At 32.8% G+C, this 21,539-nt stretch overlaps 2 protein-coding genes and 2 long non-coding RNA genes across 7 annotated transcripts in view; 2 read left to right on the forward strand and 2 right to left on the reverse strand.

Annotated features, from left to right (window-relative positions):
- Positions 1 to 2,191, forward strand: part of LOC131954309 (phospholipase A and acyltransferase 3-like) — an 8,307-nt gene extending 6,116 nt beyond the window's left edge. Inside the window, exons 4-5 of the mRNA XM_059317891.1 lie at positions 1,115 to 1,244; positions 1,717 to 2,191. Of these exons, the coding sequence (XP_059173874.1) occupies positions 1,115 to 1,244; positions 1,717 to 1,887 (301 nt within the window). The 3' untranslated portion in view covers positions 1,888 to 2,191. The remainder of the gene's footprint in view (positions 1 to 1,114; positions 1,245 to 1,716) is intronic.
- A 2,169-nt stretch (positions 2,192 to 4,360) lies between these two features.
- LOC131954289 (uncharacterized) lies at positions 4,361 to 9,420 on the reverse strand. Its single transcript, XM_059317869.1, has 6 exons — positions 9,306 to 9,420; positions 8,652 to 8,654; positions 8,442 to 8,558; positions 7,386 to 7,459; positions 6,667 to 6,787; positions 4,361 to 5,671 (listed from the first exon to the last, which is right to left on the reverse strand). Exons 1-6 carry the CDS (start codon positions 9,418 to 9,420, stop codon positions 5,556 to 5,558), a joined length of 546 nt encoding a protein of 181 aa, XP_059173852.1. The 3' UTR covers positions 4,361 to 5,555.
- A 1,808-nt stretch (positions 9,421 to 11,228) lies between these two features.
- Positions 11,229 to 14,213, forward strand: LOC131954307 (uncharacterized). 4 transcript variants are annotated; one of them, XR_009388757.1, is made up of 5 exons: positions 11,229 to 11,816; positions 12,422 to 12,660; positions 13,062 to 13,196; positions 13,312 to 13,428; positions 13,822 to 14,213. It is a non-coding gene; the product is annotated as an uncharacterized LOC131954307 (long non-coding RNA). The 4 variants fall into 4 exon arrangements; XR_009388756.1 differs by having other exon boundaries at positions 11,229 to 11,665; XR_009388758.1 differs by lacking the exon at positions 11,229 to 11,816 and adding an exon at positions 12,219 to 12,340.
- A 2,242-nt stretch (positions 14,214 to 16,455) lies between these two features.
- On the reverse strand, positions 16,456 to 20,194 carry LOC131954321 (uncharacterized). The gene is made up of 3 exons (XR_009388759.1): positions 20,152 to 20,194; positions 16,747 to 16,888; positions 16,456 to 16,558 (listed from the first exon to the last, which is right to left on the reverse strand). It is a non-coding gene; the product is annotated as an uncharacterized LOC131954321 (long non-coding RNA).
- Positions 20,195 to 21,539: the final 1,345 nt, after the last annotated feature.

Consider the following 21,539-nt stretch of genomic DNA (forward strand, 5'->3'; position numbering starts at 1 on the left):
GTAGAGTTTCGTCACTTTGCGAATGATGCAATAAGCATCTATTATTAGACGATCCAGTCAGAAATTGAGATCGAGCTTCTAATAGACCATTAGTAACGCTAGCATATTGCATAAGTCACACTGATATTTAAAACACGTCAAATAATTTTTTTACGTGTTAAAGAAAAAATCCTGTTCATTTTAGCGAATGACGAAATCTGCATCATTATTAACAGGATCCTATTCGGCCGATAGCGCCTGTTAGTTTTAAGGAGCCAGGGGTCGTACGCCGCGCCTATGCGGTAGTGTAATCGGGGGGGGGGGGGGGTGGGGGCCCTGAGAGCGCCCATCTACGTCTCTGACACAGAGGCGGTCACCGAAGTGTGTTCTACCATATTATTTCGGTGAGTGATTAATGTAGACTCAAGGTTTTCATGCGGTAGTGTAGGTAAATCCGTGTCCTGATATTTATGATCCAAGAACAGGCATTGCTTACATTTAAATAACTCATTTTTAGAAAAGAAGGTCACGTGTCTAAGAACATATAATTATAATTGATAACGCGTTGGTGAAATCATAATATATTTCGTCAAACTTTCTGCTATCCCCGCGGCAACGCGCGGGGGTCGGATACGCTAGTATATATATAAATATATATATATATATATATATATATATATATATATATATATATATATATATATATATATATATATATATATATTATATATATATATATATATATATATATATATATATATATATATATAAAGTACATATATATATATATTATATATATAAATATATATATATATATATATATATATATATATATATATATATATATATATATATAAAGTACATATATATATATATATTATATATATATATATATATATATATATATATATATATATATATATATATATATATATATATATATATATATATATATATATATATATATATATATATATATATATATATATATATATATATATATATATGTCTTCATAAGCGTGCGAGTGTGTGTGCGTGTGTATGTGTGTGTGTGTCCACATGTTAAGACAACTTATTTCATATTATCCGGAAACGCAGTATTCAGAGATGTAATAAGATTTTTATTTGATTATAGACATTTCAGTGGTGACGAAGTTGTTTCAAGGGCACTTAGCAAAATAGGTCCCATCAAATACCACACGTTTTTGAAAAATTGCGAGCACTTTGCTAAATGGTGTCGATACGACACTGAGGAAAGTGAACAGGTACGGGCTTAACTATCGCTCAAACAACATTTTCAAAACAACGTCATTAATTCGATGTTTTGCCACCATTAACGGCAATAGATATAATGTTTATCTGACTTGGTATTATTTTTTGTCCTTGTCGATACCTCTCGTTACAGATTTTTGGAAAGAACTAATTTTCAATATCATGATAATAATACAGTAGTGATTTTATTACTTTTATTTTAAAAAATCTTTCTGATCGCTTTATTTACCGACACATTTAAAATTTACAACCATATTAGGTAGGAAACAACAGCTAAAATTACCAAAAACACCTCGATCTTCAATAACATATCTTTAGCACAAAATCTCATAACCATGTAGGCCCTACTTGTCTAAACTCTCTCAATGAATTTTTTTTTTCTAAAATTAGAGTATATATGTTATAATGTTTACAATGAGTGCTGATATTAAACAAGTAAAGTCGTTATCTGTTATTTCATTACAGAGCCAAGTTGCATTGTTCGGAGCAGCAGTTGGTGGGTTTATAGTCGCAGGTCCATTAGGGGCGATTTTTACTGGTGCATCTGCTGTTGCCAAGATGATCTACGACCAAGTACAAGATCAAAAAAAAGAGGATGAAACCAGAGTGACTCCCTACAACAATCGATATATGTAAATGTATTTTCAGCTTGTTTCTTGTCTTTATTGTGTCCATGATTTTAAAAAAACACTTATAAATGGCAGGCATGTTTAAAATCACATAAATAAAAAAATGTTTACGCATATACATAATTGTATACGCATTATATAAATAATACCATTTATTGCTTTCAATTTGTCCATTCGTTTTCAGTTATCCAAAAATTATTAAGATACTGCTTCAAAAGATGTTTGGAGTTATTTAAATAGAGTTAGATACTTAGTTGAGTATACAATCAATACACAATTCACTGTTTATTATATAGAGGTCAACAAAACAAAACTCACATTACTTTTTAAAAATCATGAACAACGTTCTAATAGCAAGCTTTTATAAATAACTAGCAGAACGCCCGCGCGGGGCGTGTATGGTTGTAGCGCGTCGCTTATGTATGCGTCGCTTTGGCGCACCTCTTTTGTATTTTGTTTTAATTGGGAAACAAACTTTAATTAACCAAACTTGTAATTCACTTGATCTGAGTTAGATTCATATTAATTATTAGGCGGTTTCTTTCCGGCGCGAATTTCCTATCAATCTATATATATAATTCTCTTCTGGGAGACGCTAGAAAACAAGCTGTAAACGCGCTCCGTACCATCCCCACCCCTACATGGTCTTAGTGAGCTGTGGTTCACGCTATATTTAGTCGGGTTAAGTGACGGCTATTAGGGGCAGATAATTTAGTTTGAAACGATTTTAAACGTTGGGGGGGAGGAAGGGGGGGGGGGGGGTTATGGTCCTTAACGAGCTACTTATAGTGTTTTAAAGAAATATTTTCAGTGTCAGCGTTGGTACTGTCGAATTCACAAATTATGAATTACTGAAAAGTAGAAAAAAAAACAACTAAATAGCGGCGTATGTTATGCCGCGGGCCGGCTCGTATTAAATAAATAAATAATTCAACCAAAAGCGAAAAATAACAATGATTTAGAGCCACTCGCGTGCTTTGAGATTTCCTTGTGTTCACTTTCTGGGTGGAAACATTTTTAAAAATTGCTGATAACTGTTAGGATTCTTAAAAAACGATACACTAAATATCGTTTCAGTTATGTGTATGTAATTTTATACTTAAGTAGTAATATACACTATTTCAAAGTCTATATTTCCGCTGACTGCGTTCAAATTATGATCAGTTCTTTTTTTTTTACTCGGTTCTATTTTATTTTTAGAGTGTCATTATTAAATTGAATTAAAATTAATCACAATTCATTTCTAAAGAAGGGGACGGCGTGGTCGAGTCGATAAAGCTGATGGTTGCTAAACCGAAAAGTCTCAAGTTCGGACCCTCGGCCAGATGAGGCTCGTGAGCTGTGGACAACCACTCTTCTAGGGGAGACAACTCCAAAATCAAACAACTGCTGCCTTGTAGTTTGCTCCAAAGGCTTTGGAAGCAAATCCAAAGAGAAAAGCAGGCAATGACCTCAATGGCGCATAACCAGTTGACACGTATACTTGATTGTGTTAAAGGCGTGGTCGAGTTGGCAAAAGCTCTTGGTTGTCAAATTTGACAATGGTTGTCCCCATTACTGTTATAATAAACTAACTGTATGGCCGTGCTTAGCCACGGTGTGAAATTTGACTAATACTTTTTAGAGAACAGAAATTATGAGCATAAAGACACATTACGTTTTTCAATCTTTGTAAAAATACAATCAGACTAAAAAAGTATACTATTTGAAATTGAGCAGTTATATACACAATTTAACAGAGTGAACGTATGCATTATTTTCTTTTTGTTATTTTGTCAAATAAGTGAGCAACTGGAAAGTTTATCTACAACTTAAAAAACAATTAAGGCATTACATAATAAAGTTCATTCCATACGTGACGCTTATTTTTCAATATTTATTTTAATTTTTTTTTTTGTCGATAGAGCAATGAATTACCATTAATTACATATTTGCATTTTTAGGTTTAAAAATAAAATTGTAATTAGACTTTTTGTATTATGTATAAGTAAACCGTGTTAAATGAATTTAAGATTTTATCAGAAAGAAGTATTAAAATTGTAAATCTGTATCAGTCCTCACATACCGATGAGAATATGGCAAGGCATTAATTCAATAAAATTAAATGGTACTTGGGCGATAAAAGTTGAATGATGGGCAACAATCAAATTATGAGATTTCAATGAGAAATTTTTTTAGGGGAGATCACTCTCGCTTTCTTTTTATATCTATTAAAAATAGATATAACTGGAAAGTTTTCAGGATTTATGGGACGGCATTGTCGAAGGTAAAGTGCACGACTGCTAAACATGATTTCTCGGATTCGGATCTAGGGCACGAGTAGTTAATCCAGCTCTGGTGGGTAGCTGACTCATGTATGAGATAGTAAAGGTGGCTGGGCATAGTGCTGACCTCAAAATCTCTTCATATGCAGGATCCGTAAAATCCCTTATACTCTCAACTCTTTAGAACTCTAATGCAACTGACAGACGACAGACAGCTTGTAAATACTAAAATTTAATAGTCCATAACGACATAAGCACGACAGACAGAGGAAGCAAATTAAATAAAAATTAAATAAAAACTATTAACATTAACTAAGTTCAATAAAATAAGATGAAAAATCGATACATTTCGGTTTATAAAAATATTAGAAACAATGTATATGCTTTAAATTGAGTGAATTGAATAGCTCGCAATCAGGACTCGCTCTAATTGCTTACATGCAAAGAAAGATCGCGTTAGCCATAAAATATCAGTTATTGATTATACTAGAAATGTATTATGTATTTTACATGCAGGTTAACCTCTCGGATAAAGGAGAAGAAATGTAAAACATATAAAACATATCTTAATTTCATCAAACCATTAGCTTAATACATGTACTATCCGTAAACATAAATAAACATAGAACGTAGCTCATAAATGACCCGATTGTTACAATGCTTTAAAATGTACATAAATTTTAGGTATATTTCTAACCTTTGTCCTTAATGAGTGTCGTGTTTGCGTTTTTAACAATATCACAAATCTCGTTAATAAGTAATGATTAACTTAATTTGAAACTAAAAGTGATTATTACAAGCTTTTACTTACCTGATTACTAAACTATTAATGTTACAACAACATTGACATATAAAATTAAAATAGTAAGAACATTTAAAAGATTTTACATTTTTTCAAATTAAAATGAAATTAATCTCAACACTTTATTGTTATAGAAAAAAAAAACGCGAGTTGATAAAATTATATACATTGTAAAAAATAGTCAATCGTATGTATATTTGGTTAATTTAGAAAAGACATAATGTGAAAATCAAACCCACCGCCCCTCACCTTTGTAAAAAAAATGTCCTAAATTATAAAATGTGCATGAGATAATGAGATAAAAATAAATTAATCTTTTATTTAATAAAAAATAATTTTAAAATAAAAAAAAATCTTTCATTTTAATGTATTACCTTTAAAACATACATTTTTGCAGCGGTCGAACTAAACTACTGTTTGACTAAAACACTTAAAAACGACTAAGACTGCGATCTTCTTATCGTACTAAATGAATAGTGGCATTGTTCTTTCTACCGGATCAGGTTTGTGTAACTTAATAAGGCTAATCAAGCAGGTAAATAACCCTGTCTCTCAGCTCAGTACACAGACGTTTTCACAAGCAGGTGTGGTATTAGGCTTTCGGATGGCTTATCTGGAAATCATAACTAATCCAATGTAAGACTCGACAGTGTTGAACTGGGCGATTCCTTGACCAGAGAAAACTACTTGTATAGTGTCACCTTGTAGTAGGTAGAAAACTCCGCCTGGATAGGTGAAATGCGTAGAAATGGGAAAAACTTTTCGAATTGAAGTTTGATAGAGTTAATTATCTAGTTCTTTTTTCTTGTTTCTTTTTTGTGTGTATTGACTGCTTTGTTCTTTTGTGTTCTTCTAAGATTACTTTTTAAAAGGTTCTAACCAAATTCAATAATCAATGTAATTATGTAATGCGTCGCGTTTAGATATCAATGTTGAAAAAAACTAATTATTATTCTGTGCTAGTTACTTCCCATTTTAACAATATGCAAAAGATAAGGGAAACAATTGATCATTACGTTCCTATAACATTTATTCAAACACAGAAAATGTTAGCAGTAATGAGGCATACAGTATGTATCGAGGTCACAAGAAAGCATTGAACTCGTTCAATTGCCACATGGGCCGTAAGGAAAGTTATGATAGGAAAATATTAATTTATTTAGATTTTAAAGTTCAAACATTTTAAATGTAGAAATACTCACACAAGTTTTCATTGAATGTTTGTTATAGTTATCAGGAAATTGTTATGAAATTTATTTTCTCGAATATAGAGTAAAAAGAAAGTATAGAATCCGTGCACAAAAAATAAATGTTCTTTAACCGTTTTCGCAATCACACACTAACTACACACACCAACCACCACACACTAACCACCACACTAACCACCACACACCAACCACCACACACCAACCACCACACATTAACATCCACACATTAACAACCACACATTAACAACCACACAATAACCACCACACATTAACCACCACACATTAACCACCACACATTAACCACCACACACCATCCACCACATACTGACCACCACACAGCAACCACCACACACAAACAACATCACACAGCAACACCATACACCAACCACATCACACCAACCATCACAAACCAATTACCACAACCACAACACACCAACCACCACACAACAACCACCACACACCAACCACATCACACCAACCATTACACACCAATTACCACAAACACCACACACCGGTAAAAGCCGTCTCCTGATTGAGGGTACAGTTGTGGCACACGGTGTGGACAGTACGTAACAACACGCCGGACATCATGGGGATTCTGGCACAGTTACGGCTCACGTACTGGAACCAGGTCTGCAAAAATAACGCATGGAAATGTTTGAATTAGGGGTATTTTTCTTTCATGTAATTCCCCTTCAGTTATTTTTAAACATGCCGAATACAAAACAATAAACTATATATATATATATATATATATATATATATATATATATATATATATATATATATATATATATATAAATTATTGCAGGAAAGATGTTCTAAGATACAACAGAAGAATATGTTTAGGTAACTTTCATTATTTTAAAGGTGCTCTAACGCCTGCACGTTTATTCTATGAATGATAAAATACCAGAACCATTGAATTTTATCTTACTTATTTAATACAAGTTTTGTTATATAATCATATAAAAAGAATATGTATTCGGAAAGGAGTAATAAAGAAAAAAAAATGTTCATTGGAAAAATGAAACACATATTTGATAAGGTTTTATTAGAACTCATATTTTTTTTAATATGTATTCTTTTAAGGTATTGTAAAGAAAGAAAAAAAACGTTTTAAATAGAATTCTACTTGTTAGAAGTTAGGTGTGGATCAAAATGAAAAACAGAAATACGTAAAATTATAAACAATACTTTTTTAAGACACATTTTTATCGCATCATCGTACTTGATATATAAATTCTGAGGAAAATCGTGAGCTGTTTGCCTTGAAGTTTACGTTACTGTAAACAAAGTAAAACCCTGAAAAATCAATACACATTCAATTTAACTGACACTGTAACATTAAAGATGATAGTAAATCTTCGAAGAATCGACATTCGTGACAGATAATATTAACAGTTGCACTTTTTTTTTTTTTTTCAATTATTTTTTTGAAGGGGAGAGAATAAAACCAGCGTTTTCTTACAGTCTTTTTTCTCCGAGGGGGGGGGGGGGGTACACAACCCTTGATATTTTCGGAAAGGGGGGGCGGACTAAATTTTCCGGGAGGGTGGGGGCGGACACTAGTAAAGTATATATTTTCTATATAAATTTTATTTCGTTCAAGTGGTGGGGGGGGGGGGGACTGGAAAATACTCTGAATAAAACTATTGAAAATCTAAGCTTAACAAACGTTTCATAACATAATTTATATAAGTTATAAAATGTTAAGTATTAAAGTAAAATTAAAATGCAACTACATGGAAAATTTTAAAAGCCCAACCTATTGATAGGTGTAGTGTTACGCGTATGCCCAAAAATAGACTAAATCTGTACACTGAGATATCAGATTTCAAAAATACGCCGATCGACCGCTAGGCAATTGCAAACCTGCCACTATCAAAGAGCTTTAAATTTATTGCTTTTAAAATACGACCGGTTTTATGTTCACGTGAAAGATTTATATACACTGCTAAAAAGAACTACTCATTTCCGAGTTGTTATATTAATTTTTTTTGTAAAGAAAGAGGGGAGGTAACTGTCTTCATTTTAAATTTCCATTGATCAAACATATTATTAAAAGTAATATTAAAATATAGGAATAGAATAAAGCTTGAAATGCTTATCTTTACATGGCGAATCAGTATTTTTAAAAATTACAACATAAAAAATGTAAGTTCATGTCTTTAAAATATGAATATATATTTTAAAAGTTAAAATATGCACTAATTAGTAAATTGTTGTTTTTTTTTCAACAATAACCCCTCTCCTCCTACACCTGTAAAATGATTTATCTTCGTACCTTCGTAAAAAATTTCCAGCGCATCATCCAACACTTTGATTCCCCGCGAGTGTTCGGACAGTGAAACATTGGAATGCGAACCCAGTCGAGCCACAACACGGTGAGTGAAACTGGGATCTAGAAATCAGATTATAAGATTTCAGGGATTAAATGCAAAGCTGATGACATTTAGATTTATACTATTTTGAAAATAGACATATAATTACTTACTTTCTGGAAATAGAAAGATGTATACTAACAATAATCTAACTTTTCTAACGTTTCTGATGTGTGATTCAATTTAAATTGTTACTAGTGAATACAGATAAAAAAACATATTGTTTACGTACATAAAAAAGTCATTGTATTCAATTATTTCTAATACATTTACGTTTCGAGAATTGTCGGTGGACAGATGATATTGATTTTGATAGTTTAGCTAGCAGTATAAAATGCTAACTGTCGAATTCCCAGTCTGATATATTTTAAAGGCATACTGAGCTATCCAAAATCCTACCCATATACACTAATCTCTTGGCTCTAATGCAGGGGTCTCCAAACTACGGCCCGCGGGCCGATTGCGGCTCGCGAAGTCCTCTCATCCGGCCCGCGGAGATCTTTTTGTCCAAGGAAAAATCGTTTGTTGGTGATGACGAGGAACTTGGCGCAGAAAAATCAAAGACATGCCTGGAAGAAACTTGCCCCAAAACTGAAATTTGATAGTTAATGCGGCCCTCAGACTGAAAAGTTTGGAGACCCCTGCTCTAATGGATTGTAAAATCTCTATATCTACAAACAATCTAACACACGCAATCATGTGCAATCCCACGCACACACAAATATCCGAATATTCATGTCACTGCTGCACAAAATTGACTGATTTACCTGGCAACTTCTCTGTACCTTCATGCCTGATTGGTTGCAGCAGGTGCCTGTGTGCCGAAACTAAAGAAACATCAGGCCCATATCTAACAGTCTCATGGTACACACCTGTAATCATATAGGTGAAAATAATTGTTTGGAACGTCAAACTACAGGTACTTAACGATTTACGCCAAATTTAATACTTATATATTTCTATTGTTTTAACCCAATAATGTGGTCTAATACGTATATTGACTCATGTTTATTCCAGGTTTGATGAGGTTATGTAAATACAATTGTTTTTGTAAAATCAGCAGGGGTGGACTGGCTCGTCTGCCTACTGGAATAAAAAAAAAGGTGTCCGGTCAAAAAAACCCTGGACAAAAACCCCCCGACATAAACGCCCTGGACAAAATCCCCCCATGACATAAACCCCCTGGACAAACCCCTCCCCCCGCGACATAAACCCCCTGGTAACCCCCCCCCCCCCCCCCCCCCCCCCCCGCGACATAAACCCCCCGGATAATAACCCCCGGACTGAGGTTTATATAAAGAAATAATAACGATGATGTGAACCAAGAATTTAAAAAAAATTACATTAAATTAATTTAATTATTTCACCACTAAGAAAATATTTTCAACCTAAAAAATGCTATTCGAAAGTCAAGGGGTGCCCTTCCTTGTATTTGATCAAAGATCGGGCACCGACAACACCTTAGATATAGGTCATCCACATGTGGGAGCCGTGCGGATCAAAGAAACACATGTTTAACAATACAAAAGATGTGAGAGATTCGCCGGCGGAAGCTTGGTTCATATCCACCTTGGCATACAGAACGATGGTATAAATACGACATCAAATTTATTTCTCCACAAATCGTATAATTTCTGGAATGGAGTTCGTTCAATCCAATAAAGGCAATTTAAAAGTGATTTTTGAAGGATGTGTTTGTCAAGCAAAAAGATCTGGCGAACGGCGTAGTGTCATTTGAGTGTGCCAAAAGACGCAACAAAGCAGAATGCAAAGTTAAGATAAAGATTCATGGTGAACAGTTTGTTGGACGATGTAATGAACATTCGCATGGACCAGGTCCAAACTCAACATGAAGTGTGTAAAGTAGTGCAGCAGATGAAACAATTGACAGAAGAAATGGAAGCAACATCCCAGCAGATCATCACTCAGTCTTTTTAAAGTTATAATAAAAATAAAACAGTTTTATATATTAATTTTGGTTCTCATCATCTTTGGTTTTTCCTTATATAAACCTCAATTGGGGGTTTTCGTCCAGAGGGTTTATATCGTGGGGGTTTAATGTCTAGGGGGTTTTTGTCGCGGGTTTTTTTTTCCAGGGGGTTTATGTCGCGGGGGGTTTTTGTCCAGGGGGTTTTTGTCCAGGGGTTTATTGACCGGACACCGATTTTTACAAATCTCGACGTTTTACACCAAAAAAACGTGAGCTTCAAGTTGTTGTTGAGTTTAATATTCTTAATTTGTCATTTTCGAAGAAACACCAATTCTGTACTATAAATGTTAGGTGATCTGAGAAAGCAACCTTTCTTTTTAAGTTAAAAACGTTTGTTATTTTTTATTTTTGGAAAATTTATTCTTTAAAAGGTTCATTTTTCATCCTTCAAATGACCACTCTTATCAGCTAATTGTGAATACCACACTCTAAAGTCTAATCTTAATGGCCAAACTAACATAAAATTACTATCCAATTTAAAAAAAAAAAGCATGCTTAACTGTATTCATCTCTGTAAAATTTAAAATCTGCAAAAGAAAAAAAAATTCCAATTACATTATGTATTCATACTTAATTTTAAATATAAGTAGCCTATTTATGATTTTTCAATACTTTAATAGCGAGATGAAATCACACTGGTAAAATAAAAATTTACTTTAGGCTCCCCAGCTAACACAGTATGTAATAGCAGGGTCGGCCCAAGCTTGGCCCAATGTTGTAATCATGGCCAAACATTGGACAAGCTTACGCCAGGGTACAGCCAAGATTTGTACATGCTTGCATCCCTTGATACCTTGATATTTAACCGTTTTTACCTTGGCTGCCAAGATTACACTGATTTATGGATTCACTGCAGAAATTTTAGTTAAATATGCTTGTTAAACTTAATATATGTTAACTAAAATTAATTTATCTTTTAATATCATGCTCTAATGTAAACATAGCATCAATAACAGACTACGTTGCATGTGTTAAACATTTTGTTAATCTTTTTAAAATTGTGTGCGCTACTGCCACCGGCCCCCTGTCGCCCATTGTCCCTTTGTTCACATTCCTTCCTATTGTTCGCAAGCCAGCATCCCGGTGCTTCGCCATTTTTCTTAACAAAAGACTTTGTATCCAGTCACAGTAAAACAGGTAGGCCCACTGTAGCCATTTTAGTTCAACAGTGAGAAGTAGTATAACTGTATTTATGCAGAATCTGGAAAACTCGTATTTTTTTGTTGGAAACTTTAACTTTATGGGCCTAAGTCATCAAATAAAAGTTATAAAAGGTAGTTTATTTGAGGTAATAAAATGAGCCTAGATCTAGATTCTAGATCTAGTCTAGATCTATATATTAATAATACTAGAGTCTATATTCTGTTTATTTTGGCATTAGGCTATAATTACATTTTACAATAATCTCCTTTATGATAGATCTAGATAGATCTAGATTCTAATAATACTAAATAACTAAAAATCGTAATCAGAGGGCGGTTAATTTTGACAGCACTTTTTTTTTTGTACTGAAAAGTATGCAAGTACGTTTGGGGTTATATTGATTATTGATAGATCGATGTATTTATTGGTTTTCAACTTTAGGTATTAGGTATAGTTATCAAGCACAGGGGAAGGGGGGGGGGGGCTTAAATGTTTATAAATTAATAAATAATCATTCACTTTAACTTTAAAAAAAACTTAATTTTATTGTTCTAGGCCTATTTGTGTAAGGATTTGAAACTGTCTTTAATAATTAATTCAGAGAGAGAGAGGAACAGTAGACACAATTATAGAACAAATTTCTACATGTTAAACAGTGTATTTTGATAGGTATTAATTTTGAAAAAAATTAGTCAACTAGAATTCTAAATTGATTCAAGATTGTCATTCAAATTTCTATTACTGTTACAGCTCCCTATGGGAGAATAAGATGTCATCATCATCACTCCTTTGTGGCCCCTGGGGAGCAAAGGGCTGCAACCACACATCTCCAGCGGACTTGGTTTTGGGCTGCTCCTCTAATCTGTGCCCATGAGAGCCCAGCTGTTTTCGCCTCCTCCTCAACCGTTCTCTTCCATGTTTTCCTTGGCCGGCCCACCCTCCTTTTTCCCTGGGGATTCCAGTCTAATGCATGTTTTGATGAATAAGATGTAAGTTGTGTAAATAGTAGTGTGGAGACCTCAGAGCAACACTTAATTTCATGACCAACAGCGATAAGATGGTACTATTAGTAAGCCATACTTAATGATCAACACTACTCATATAATCATATAGAGGACAGAGTAGGCAAATGGTTGAGGACACTATTGCTAAACATAAAGCCAAGTTAGTAGTACATTCATCAGTTCACCTAAGTCTGATATATACCCAATTTAAGACTATGAAATAAAAAAGGTGGCTAGATATAGTGTTGACTACACAAATCCTTTATATACAGAGATCAAATAAACAGAGATACTTAAAAATTAGTATCTAATCTGGCTATCATTTATTGTATCACTCACTCATTTTATTATTATATTTAATAACTAAGAATGCCATTTATTTTCAGGCCTCCAGGTGTTGTGTATATCAATCAGCCCACTGTATCAATCTTTTAATAAATTATAAGGTCCCCACTGCTTGATACTTCACCAAATACTGGCTACACCAGAAAATGACTAAATGTTCTTAACACTTAACAACTGTAAGTTTACATTGTTTCAAAGTGAATAATAATTTTCATTTAGTAATTTTTGCTTGCATGTAATGATCAGCATGTGTAGTTAATGCCTTTACTGATATTAGTAAAATAATTTCAGACCACAAGCATTACTTCTGGGTCACTCTGAAGGATCTAATCGTTCAATTACTGAATTGATAAAGTTGATGAAATTGCTCAAAAGTTGTCTGGCACCTTCTTAACTCAGAGACATAGGGTAAGGGGTTTATAATATTTATATACATACTATTATTTTTTTTATTACCAGGTCTTTTTTTTTCACTTTTGTTTATATATATATATATATATATATATATATATATATATATATATATATATATATATATATATATATATATATATATATATATATATATATATATATATGCAGTATAAGTGTTACCTGGGTAGCATGAACACCCCAGACCACCAGTCTTTATACCTATATAATATATCGTTACAAGGTAGCAAACATGATGTTAGGGGCTTCTTGTTGTATGTTCAGTGCAGTGCAAAATAAAATAAACATAATAAATTTAGTGCAAAATGAGCAGTGTATAGTTGTAATTATTTCATAAATGACTTTTAGTGTGTAACTTTTCTTTTTTAGAATGTGGATGGATTATGACATACCTTGCACAAATCAACAACCAGGCTTTTATTGGATTTGAATCCCAAAGGAAAGAGAAAGTTTGTTATCCAAAACAAACATGGAAAATATCAGAAACCAACAAAACACAAGCAGGCAGAGTGTTATGGACCCAACTTTGGGGAATCTCCTAAAACCAAGTATAAAAATAGAGAGGTGTGGTTGTGTCTCTCAGCTCCACAAGGGTCCACAAGAATGAGGACAACAGTGATTTTCGTAATAATTTTAGATCAGATTTTAAAAAAAAAATTTGATCAGATGGATCAGGTTAACAGTTTAATACATATTGCATTTAAGTGCTTAACGAAAAGAAAAGATTCTCTTACCAAAATAGTCTAAGAACAATGCTGATTTTAAATTAATATATTTTGTTTCCTTTTGTAATAATATAATAATTTAAGTTTGCATTGTGTGTATGTTTAGTGTAGATTTAATGCCCTAAATGAAATATACAATTGACATTTTTTTCTTTAAAGAATTAGTTGCAAATTTCTTTCATTATTTAGTTTCACTGTACAATCTGAAAAAAGCTTGCAACATTTGTATTGACAATACTTCTGCTGGTGATATTTATTTCTAATTAATGAAGTAAATTAATATATATTTAGTTTACTATAATTAAATACCTCATACTCGAGACAAAAAAACATTTATTGAATATCGCAGTGATATTCCTGTTCTACACAATGCGTATAAACCCTCGAACCATCTGTCTTTTGAAAGATTGTACATTTTGTATACACAATGGCATTCATTTCAACACTATTTAACCACAATTATAATCTAGAGATCCTGAACATATTTTCGTTCTGTTATTTATGGACAAGGCAGACTGGTCCAGCATTAAAATGTAAACCTTAATTAGAATACTTAAACGAGCAATGCAATTAAATGTTGTTAGACAAATATTTTATACTTTTTATTTTTAATGTTATGTTTACGTATCATAGTACAAGACAGCTTCTGTATTCTTGTACAGTAAATTAAGTTTTTACATTAGTTTAATTTAAACTGTAGGCCTGCTTAACATCTGTTACATTATATGAAAATGTTTTGTATATTTGTTTTAATTTGTTTGTATAAAAGTCAAAATGAAAGTTACTACACTATTATTTACATATTCTTTTTCACTCAATACTTTATAGTATAGTTATAATTTTCTTACAATTGAATGGATGGTATAATACAGATTTTAATAGATGAGCAGTTCTTGTGTATGTATTGCTGCTTTACTACATTTTGATTAAAATTTCTTTCACATTTTGAAATTACCTTTGTAAATATTATGACTGATATGAGAATGGATCTTTTTGTATGCTAAAAATAAAAATTTGAGCCAAGATGTAGCCAGGATATAATACAGGCTGAGCCAAGGTATAGCCGAGATATAGCCATTATTGGGCCAAGATGTAGCCAGGATATAATACAGGATGAGCCAAGGTATAGCCAATATTGGGCCAAGATATAGCCATTATTGAGCCAAGATGTAGCCAATATTGGGCCAAGATGTAACCATGATATAGACAATATTGGGCCAAGATATAGCCAATATTGAGCCAAGATGTAGCCAATATTGGGCCAATATGTAGCCGGGATATAGCCAATGTTGGGCCAATATGTAGCCGGGATATAGCCAATATTTGGCCAAGATCTAGCCAATGTTGGGCCAATATGTAGCCGGGATATAGCCAATATTGTGCCAACATTGCGCCAACATCATGCCGAGTTTCACTACCAATGTTTCACCAAGGTTAAGCCAATGTTGCACCAAGATGTAGCCAATATTGGTAACCAATGTTTAGCCAATATTGGGCCAATATATGTGTGCTGACTGGGTCAGTATTATACAACTCAATGTAGAGGTCAATAACTTAAGCACGATCGTCTGACTTACAATTCTTGTAGCCTCAGGATCTATAGTACAAGCTTTTACTACGGTTGAATACTAAATAAAATCTTAAAATCTATTTGTTTGCTTTTTGTGAGTTTATAGTAAATCTTGTAACTCAATTTTGACCCATAATCTAATTCACAAATTGTGTTTAAACTTTCGAGATATTTTCCTCTTCAATGACAATACAATAGTATCTAATTAGATAAGTCATTCAAACTGTATTAACATATTACTAAAATTAATGATAAAGGGGAGGTAACAAAATTATATACTACAGATTAGCCAAGCAGCTCAGACAATGTGAATAATGCGAACTGTTTTTTTTTTCGCAGCAGACTGGTTTTTTAAGAGTTAAGAAGGGCAGATAATTTTCGTTTACAGACCACAAGCTACTTGTCTGGTTTTAACGCAAATATGTTTAGTCTTAGTCAACGTAGAGTCGACTTCATTTGGAGTAAATGACTTAAAAGTGGAAAATAAAACAAATATATAAACATTTAAAATAACAAGCTTTTTAGTGTGGATTTTAAAGATTTTTTTTTTTTTAAGTCTGTCGACGACAATGTGTGATTGAATTTAAAAAAAAACTCAAATAAAAAAATTTTGTTTTACATAATTCTGGTCACCTAGCCATTCTAACCCACTCCCCCCCCCCCTCCAGCAGTTCAGCCACTGGTTACTGTAAAAAATAGATTTGAACTCACGCCGTCTGCCTGGTAGTGTGTGCCTCTTGTGTGAACGAGAACATAGACCAGTGTCAAAGCAGCGAAAAGAAAACCAGCTGCACCCAAGGCCACTGTGGTCCTAAAAATAGAAACAATAAATTCTAGGGGGAATGGGGAGGAGTGTGGTGTTATGTTAGGGGAGGGAGGGGTATGATTTGTTATGAAAATGTATGACGATACAACGAGGGGAAAAAAACTGGCCGCAATTTATAAATGGCCCGTTCCTTAAATATTTGCGTCACTAGCACTATTAAGTCATTTACTCACCATGTGCTGTTAGTGGTATGAAGACAGGGCATGGTGTTGCTGTTGGTCTGAAGTCAAGACAAGTTTCTGCTGTTGTCATGGCACCTTGACTTGACAGCAAAACCGTGTACTCTTTATTTTTCACCTTTACTCAAGACTCGCACTAAAGAAAAAAAAAATTACATTAAAATTGAAAGTGTCAGCATAATATGTTTTCTTACTTCATGAACAATTGCTATTATATGTTTCAATATCTGTAGTCTGTATGCATAAGAATCATTACCCTTCATTTCATGAATTAATTTTGTGAAAGCTTTTTGAGAAAAAAAAATCTTACAAAGTGGGCTGTGGTGTGTAGAGAGCATAAATAATGAGGAAATTGAATTATTTTATCAAATAATGTTTATTTTGCAAAATAACAGTATATATCAGATTTGATACAGTATGCAAAGGTGGGTAAAAATTTGTTAAAATTGACAAAAAATTATTTTTTACTTATCATTGAAAATGTATTGAGTAATTATTAATTTGAGTAAAACACTTATTCATCCCAAATCTGGAGCATCAGAAATTCATTTACAAGATAGTAATTTACATTTTTTTCGCAATATTGCTATTACCAGTTATGTCATATTTCTTAGTAATCATGCATATTTTTAATGTCTAAGTCAATAAGCAGCATCACTTTGCTCAGCAGGACCTCTATCTAGTATAGTTGGAAATAGTTATTGTTTTAAATGCAAAGTAGTTTTTAATGACTCAAACTTGTTGATATGAAAGAAATTAGAATATATCTACAATGCTGATATTTGGCCATTATTAGAACTTTTTCCTATGCAATGAAATCAGTTGATTTATTTCTGCTATATCAAAGACTTCAAGCTTTATCTGTGCAATTTAGATCTAGAAAATCCTTTCACCCAGTATACTAAGATAGTCTTTATCCATGGTGTGAAATAAATTAATCTTGAACAGCCGGAAGGCCTTGCACTAAAAACTATGTTGGTCAGTTCCTATTCCTCACAAATAATAGAAAACATTAATGTGTTTTAGTTAACCACTTTGCTGGACTAGCATCTGCTTACATCTTATGAATGTACATCTTATAGATTTAGGCCTACAGCTTATGAATGTATATCAGAATAAAGTCTAACGCTTTACTTGCTCCGAATTAATCGCTTTATTCTCTCTACATCACTTTCTAAGTGTTCAATTTCAGTTACAGTAACACCTTCAACATCAGGTAAATAAATAGATGAATAATTAGACATTAGTGACCAAAGATTTATGCAGTCTCTATTTCAGACAGAATTCTTTTGTGAGAATCTTTACCCATCCTGTAAAAAAAAAAATGTCACTACTAAAAGAAACTATATATTATTTCTAGATTTATTTACTTTATCTTCATGCATGCACAAATTAAATTATAATTTAAATAAAAATAATGTATCACTGCTACTTTTTATATACTAGAGGATTAGGATTTTATTTGCAAGTATAAATACTATATGCAAGAATGTCAATCAAATATTATTATGCCATTTTTTTAAAAACAATAATTGCAAGTAATAAGTACAATATGTACTATAGGCCTAGTTATTAGATTGTAACTTCATAAGATGAATAATCAAATATTACACCAACTTCACTTTCATTGACTTTCTCCTTGAAGTCTACCATCTATTTCATTCAGAACAGTTTTGCGACAAAATTTATCGCTCGCTCTAGACAAAAAGAGATCCTGTAAAAATAAATAAAACAATGTCAGCACTAAAACAATCTCTAATTATTCATGAGCTTCATTGATTTATAAATTAAGTTTTAATTACTTTTATAAATATAAGTAAACCACCACTGCCTATAGTAATTATTACTGTTTGTGTACCGGTATAAAGTAAATAATAAGTAGACTAAGTATGTAGGCCTATGCCTAATATTATTTTTCTTCCATAATAATTACTATACTACTTTCTAAGCTTATTAGACCCAAACACTGTCTCTGTGTATGAATTAGTATGATTAGAGAATTATATGCAAGTTATTCTAAGCAGCAGCTTGTAAATATCAGTCTAATACTATATTATTATTGCTATACATTATGACACTTTTTTTGGTCTTCAATAGCAGCACTACACTGTACATCCTTTATTATAGGCTTATTATAGTAGCATCTGTATATATATAGTACTGAGTAAGTGCTAAATCTAAGTAAAATTAGTATTCAATAGTCTACAGCTTGACTATGTTACTATTGTTACAGATTTTGACACTATTTTTCTTCTATAATTTACATATTATTATTGTAAAAATATGAAAGAAAAACAAACCTAAGCTAGTGTAAGAACCAACAGTTGACTAGAGTCTACCTACTAGATCTAGATGTTAGGAATTGTTCTATCAACTAATTATTATACTACAGAAAAGTCACTATACAGTAGTCACAGCTAATGTCATGGTCATACCGTTGCATGGTGTATCAAAACTGTTACATACCGTAATTGGACATTATCAGCACAAATATAAAGAAATAGTATGCAAACAACTTATTTTTAGGTAAAATTACTCACCTGAGATTAGTGAATATTTTTTTCAAGAAGAAAAACACGGCCTGTGAATTTTTATTATTTTCTCAAAAACATCTCGATCAGTGTTTCTTCCAGACTTTTTTCTCCGGGGATTTTCGGGGGGGGGGGGGGTAAACTTTCTTCGGGGGGGGGGGGGGCGGACAATGTTAAAAGTATATATTTTCTATATAAATTATATAAATTTCATTCCGTTCGGGGGGGGGGGGGCGGTTAAAAATTTTTCGGGGGGGCTAAGACCCCCCCCCCCCCCCCCCCCCCCCCCCGAAGAGATGCCTGGAAGAAACTCTGATCTCGATCACAGCTGTCCGACCAGTGTAAAATAATCGCAATTGTCAGTATGGAACATGCGCTAAAAACGGAATCAAACTCGAATTGTGTGAGACGAAACCCATCTAGACTCTATAGTCTGTTTCGGGTATGAATTTGGGTCAAAAGTGATCAAGCTAGAGTATGGCATATAAAAAACTCAGATTTTAACATTTGTGTAGATTCAATGGGGGTTATTTCACTTTGTATCAAAATTGATACAACATGAAATAAAGGGAATTCAGGTAGCTATGTAAACATTTAATATAGTACTTAAATTCCTTGATTTATAATACTCGTTATCTAATCAGCAGTAAATTTGTATTATCAAATTCAATATACACTTTAAGTTTTTAAATTTGCTCAAGTTAAGCACTAAAAAAGTGCAAGTAGAAAACGATACTAATTAAACTATCAGTCCAACTGTTAGTTTAATTAACGGACTACATTTTCTGCGCTGGCTGCCCTCCTGACCCTATGACCTCAATCATTTCTTTCGTTATTTCTTCATTGTTAAATTATGTTAAAGTTTTACCACAAATGTATTTGAGAAAATCGTTTAGATAGCATAAAGCTTGTTGAGAGCAGATTAAGCACCTGGTAGTATTTACTTATATAGTAGCTCTGAATTTAAAAAAACCAGTTATGTCACGTGATATTCTGGATTTTCCCGAAAATATCTAGAACGAGATTAGAGGACTGGGTTAATAATTTACTTTGTATTTGTTGTTATTTGGCATGGCCAAGGTCGTATTAGATATAAATAAGCGTCAACTTTTTTTTTACAAACATAATATTATTTTGTAAAAGGTAATTTAAAATTTCTCGAAAAAAATACGCTCGCGTCTAATCTTGTTTTGATATGAAAATAGTTTTGTTTTGGAGATCGTATAAACTTGTATGAAAAAAATTTCTATATCCTTATATTGTTTTTGTGGTAAGCTTTATTGATAATCACGGTCTCCGCTTAAATGATGGTAAGCTCAACCCATCGGGGTTTATAAGTGTCATTATCATTGTGTCGTGTGTCGTTTCACTGCTCCTGTAGAGAACTATTTTAATAGCTACAATCAGAGGCATAGCCAGGGGAGAGCAGATAGGGCGACTGTTTTTATCGGTATGTGTAAATATGCCTGTTGAGCTATTTGGAAAATATTTTTCTGCTTTGACCTAATTTTTAAAAGGTGCAGAATAATATTTTCTGTTTTTATCGCAGAGGATACTAATCGGCCGGGGATTCCCTTTAGTCGGTAACTTTCCTGTAAAAGAAGCATGGGATTGGTGTTTTGGTTAGGCTCAGCGGTTCACACAACACATGTTCCTGTGTCGGTAATAGAATGTTTTACATTTATGTCAATTGCGTCTGTCTTTCTGTCTGTCCGTCCGTCTGTCCTTTCTTCCGTTCTTTCTTACGTCTGTCCACTAGTCTTTCCGTTCGTGTGTTTATCTATTATAGTGGCGTACAAGTAGGTGTGTGCGTGTGTGTATGCGTGCATCATTAAGCTAACTCGAGATGGGTAGCGTGGGTGTATTCCTAAATAATATTAAAGGTATCCAATAGATAATATAATGACCAACGCTTCTGTTTATACTTATTTAAATAGTAGGGCCCTAGTTTATTATTATACATTTAAAGAACATTATTTATTTATTTTCTCCTTTTTAATGCATTATTACATAAAAGCTTGTTATTAGAACTTTTTATGCATTTAAAAAAAACAGATATGTGTTTTACATGTAATATGTAAAAATATGCACACGAAAAATTAATAAATATATAATTGTAAGTATCGCATGGTGAAGTATAACAATACTTTCTAAGTGTTTTTTTATTTGATGATTTGATTTTCTACTTAGAGTGGTTGTAAATTATGTTGTTTTTTTTCTGGAAGTCAAACAAATTTTGTCTCTAACGTGTGTACT

This window comes from Physella acuta, unplaced genomic scaffold (assembly GCF_028476545.2).
Source record: "Physella acuta isolate Inbredline_101_S28 unplaced genomic scaffold, ASM2847654v3 ptg000988l, whole genome shotgun sequence".
Lineage (NCBI taxonomy): Eukaryota > Metazoa > Mollusca > Gastropoda > Physidae > Physella > Physella acuta.

Excerpts from the sequence above, each read along its gene's own strand:
- LOC131954289 (XM_059317869.1), bottom strand. The coding sequence starts at position 9,420 with ATGATTACAGGTGTGTACCATGAGACTGTTAGATATGGGCCTGATGTT. Across the intron at positions 7,460-8,441 it reads GCTGGAAATTTTTTACGAAG|GGTTTTACTTTGTTTACAGT; the intron begins GTACGAAGATAA and ends TTGATTTTTCAG. Across the intron at positions 5,672-6,666 it reads TCAGGAGACGGCTTTTACCG|GCGGAGTTTTCTACCTACTA; the intron begins GTGTGTGGTGTT and ends TCACCTATCCAG.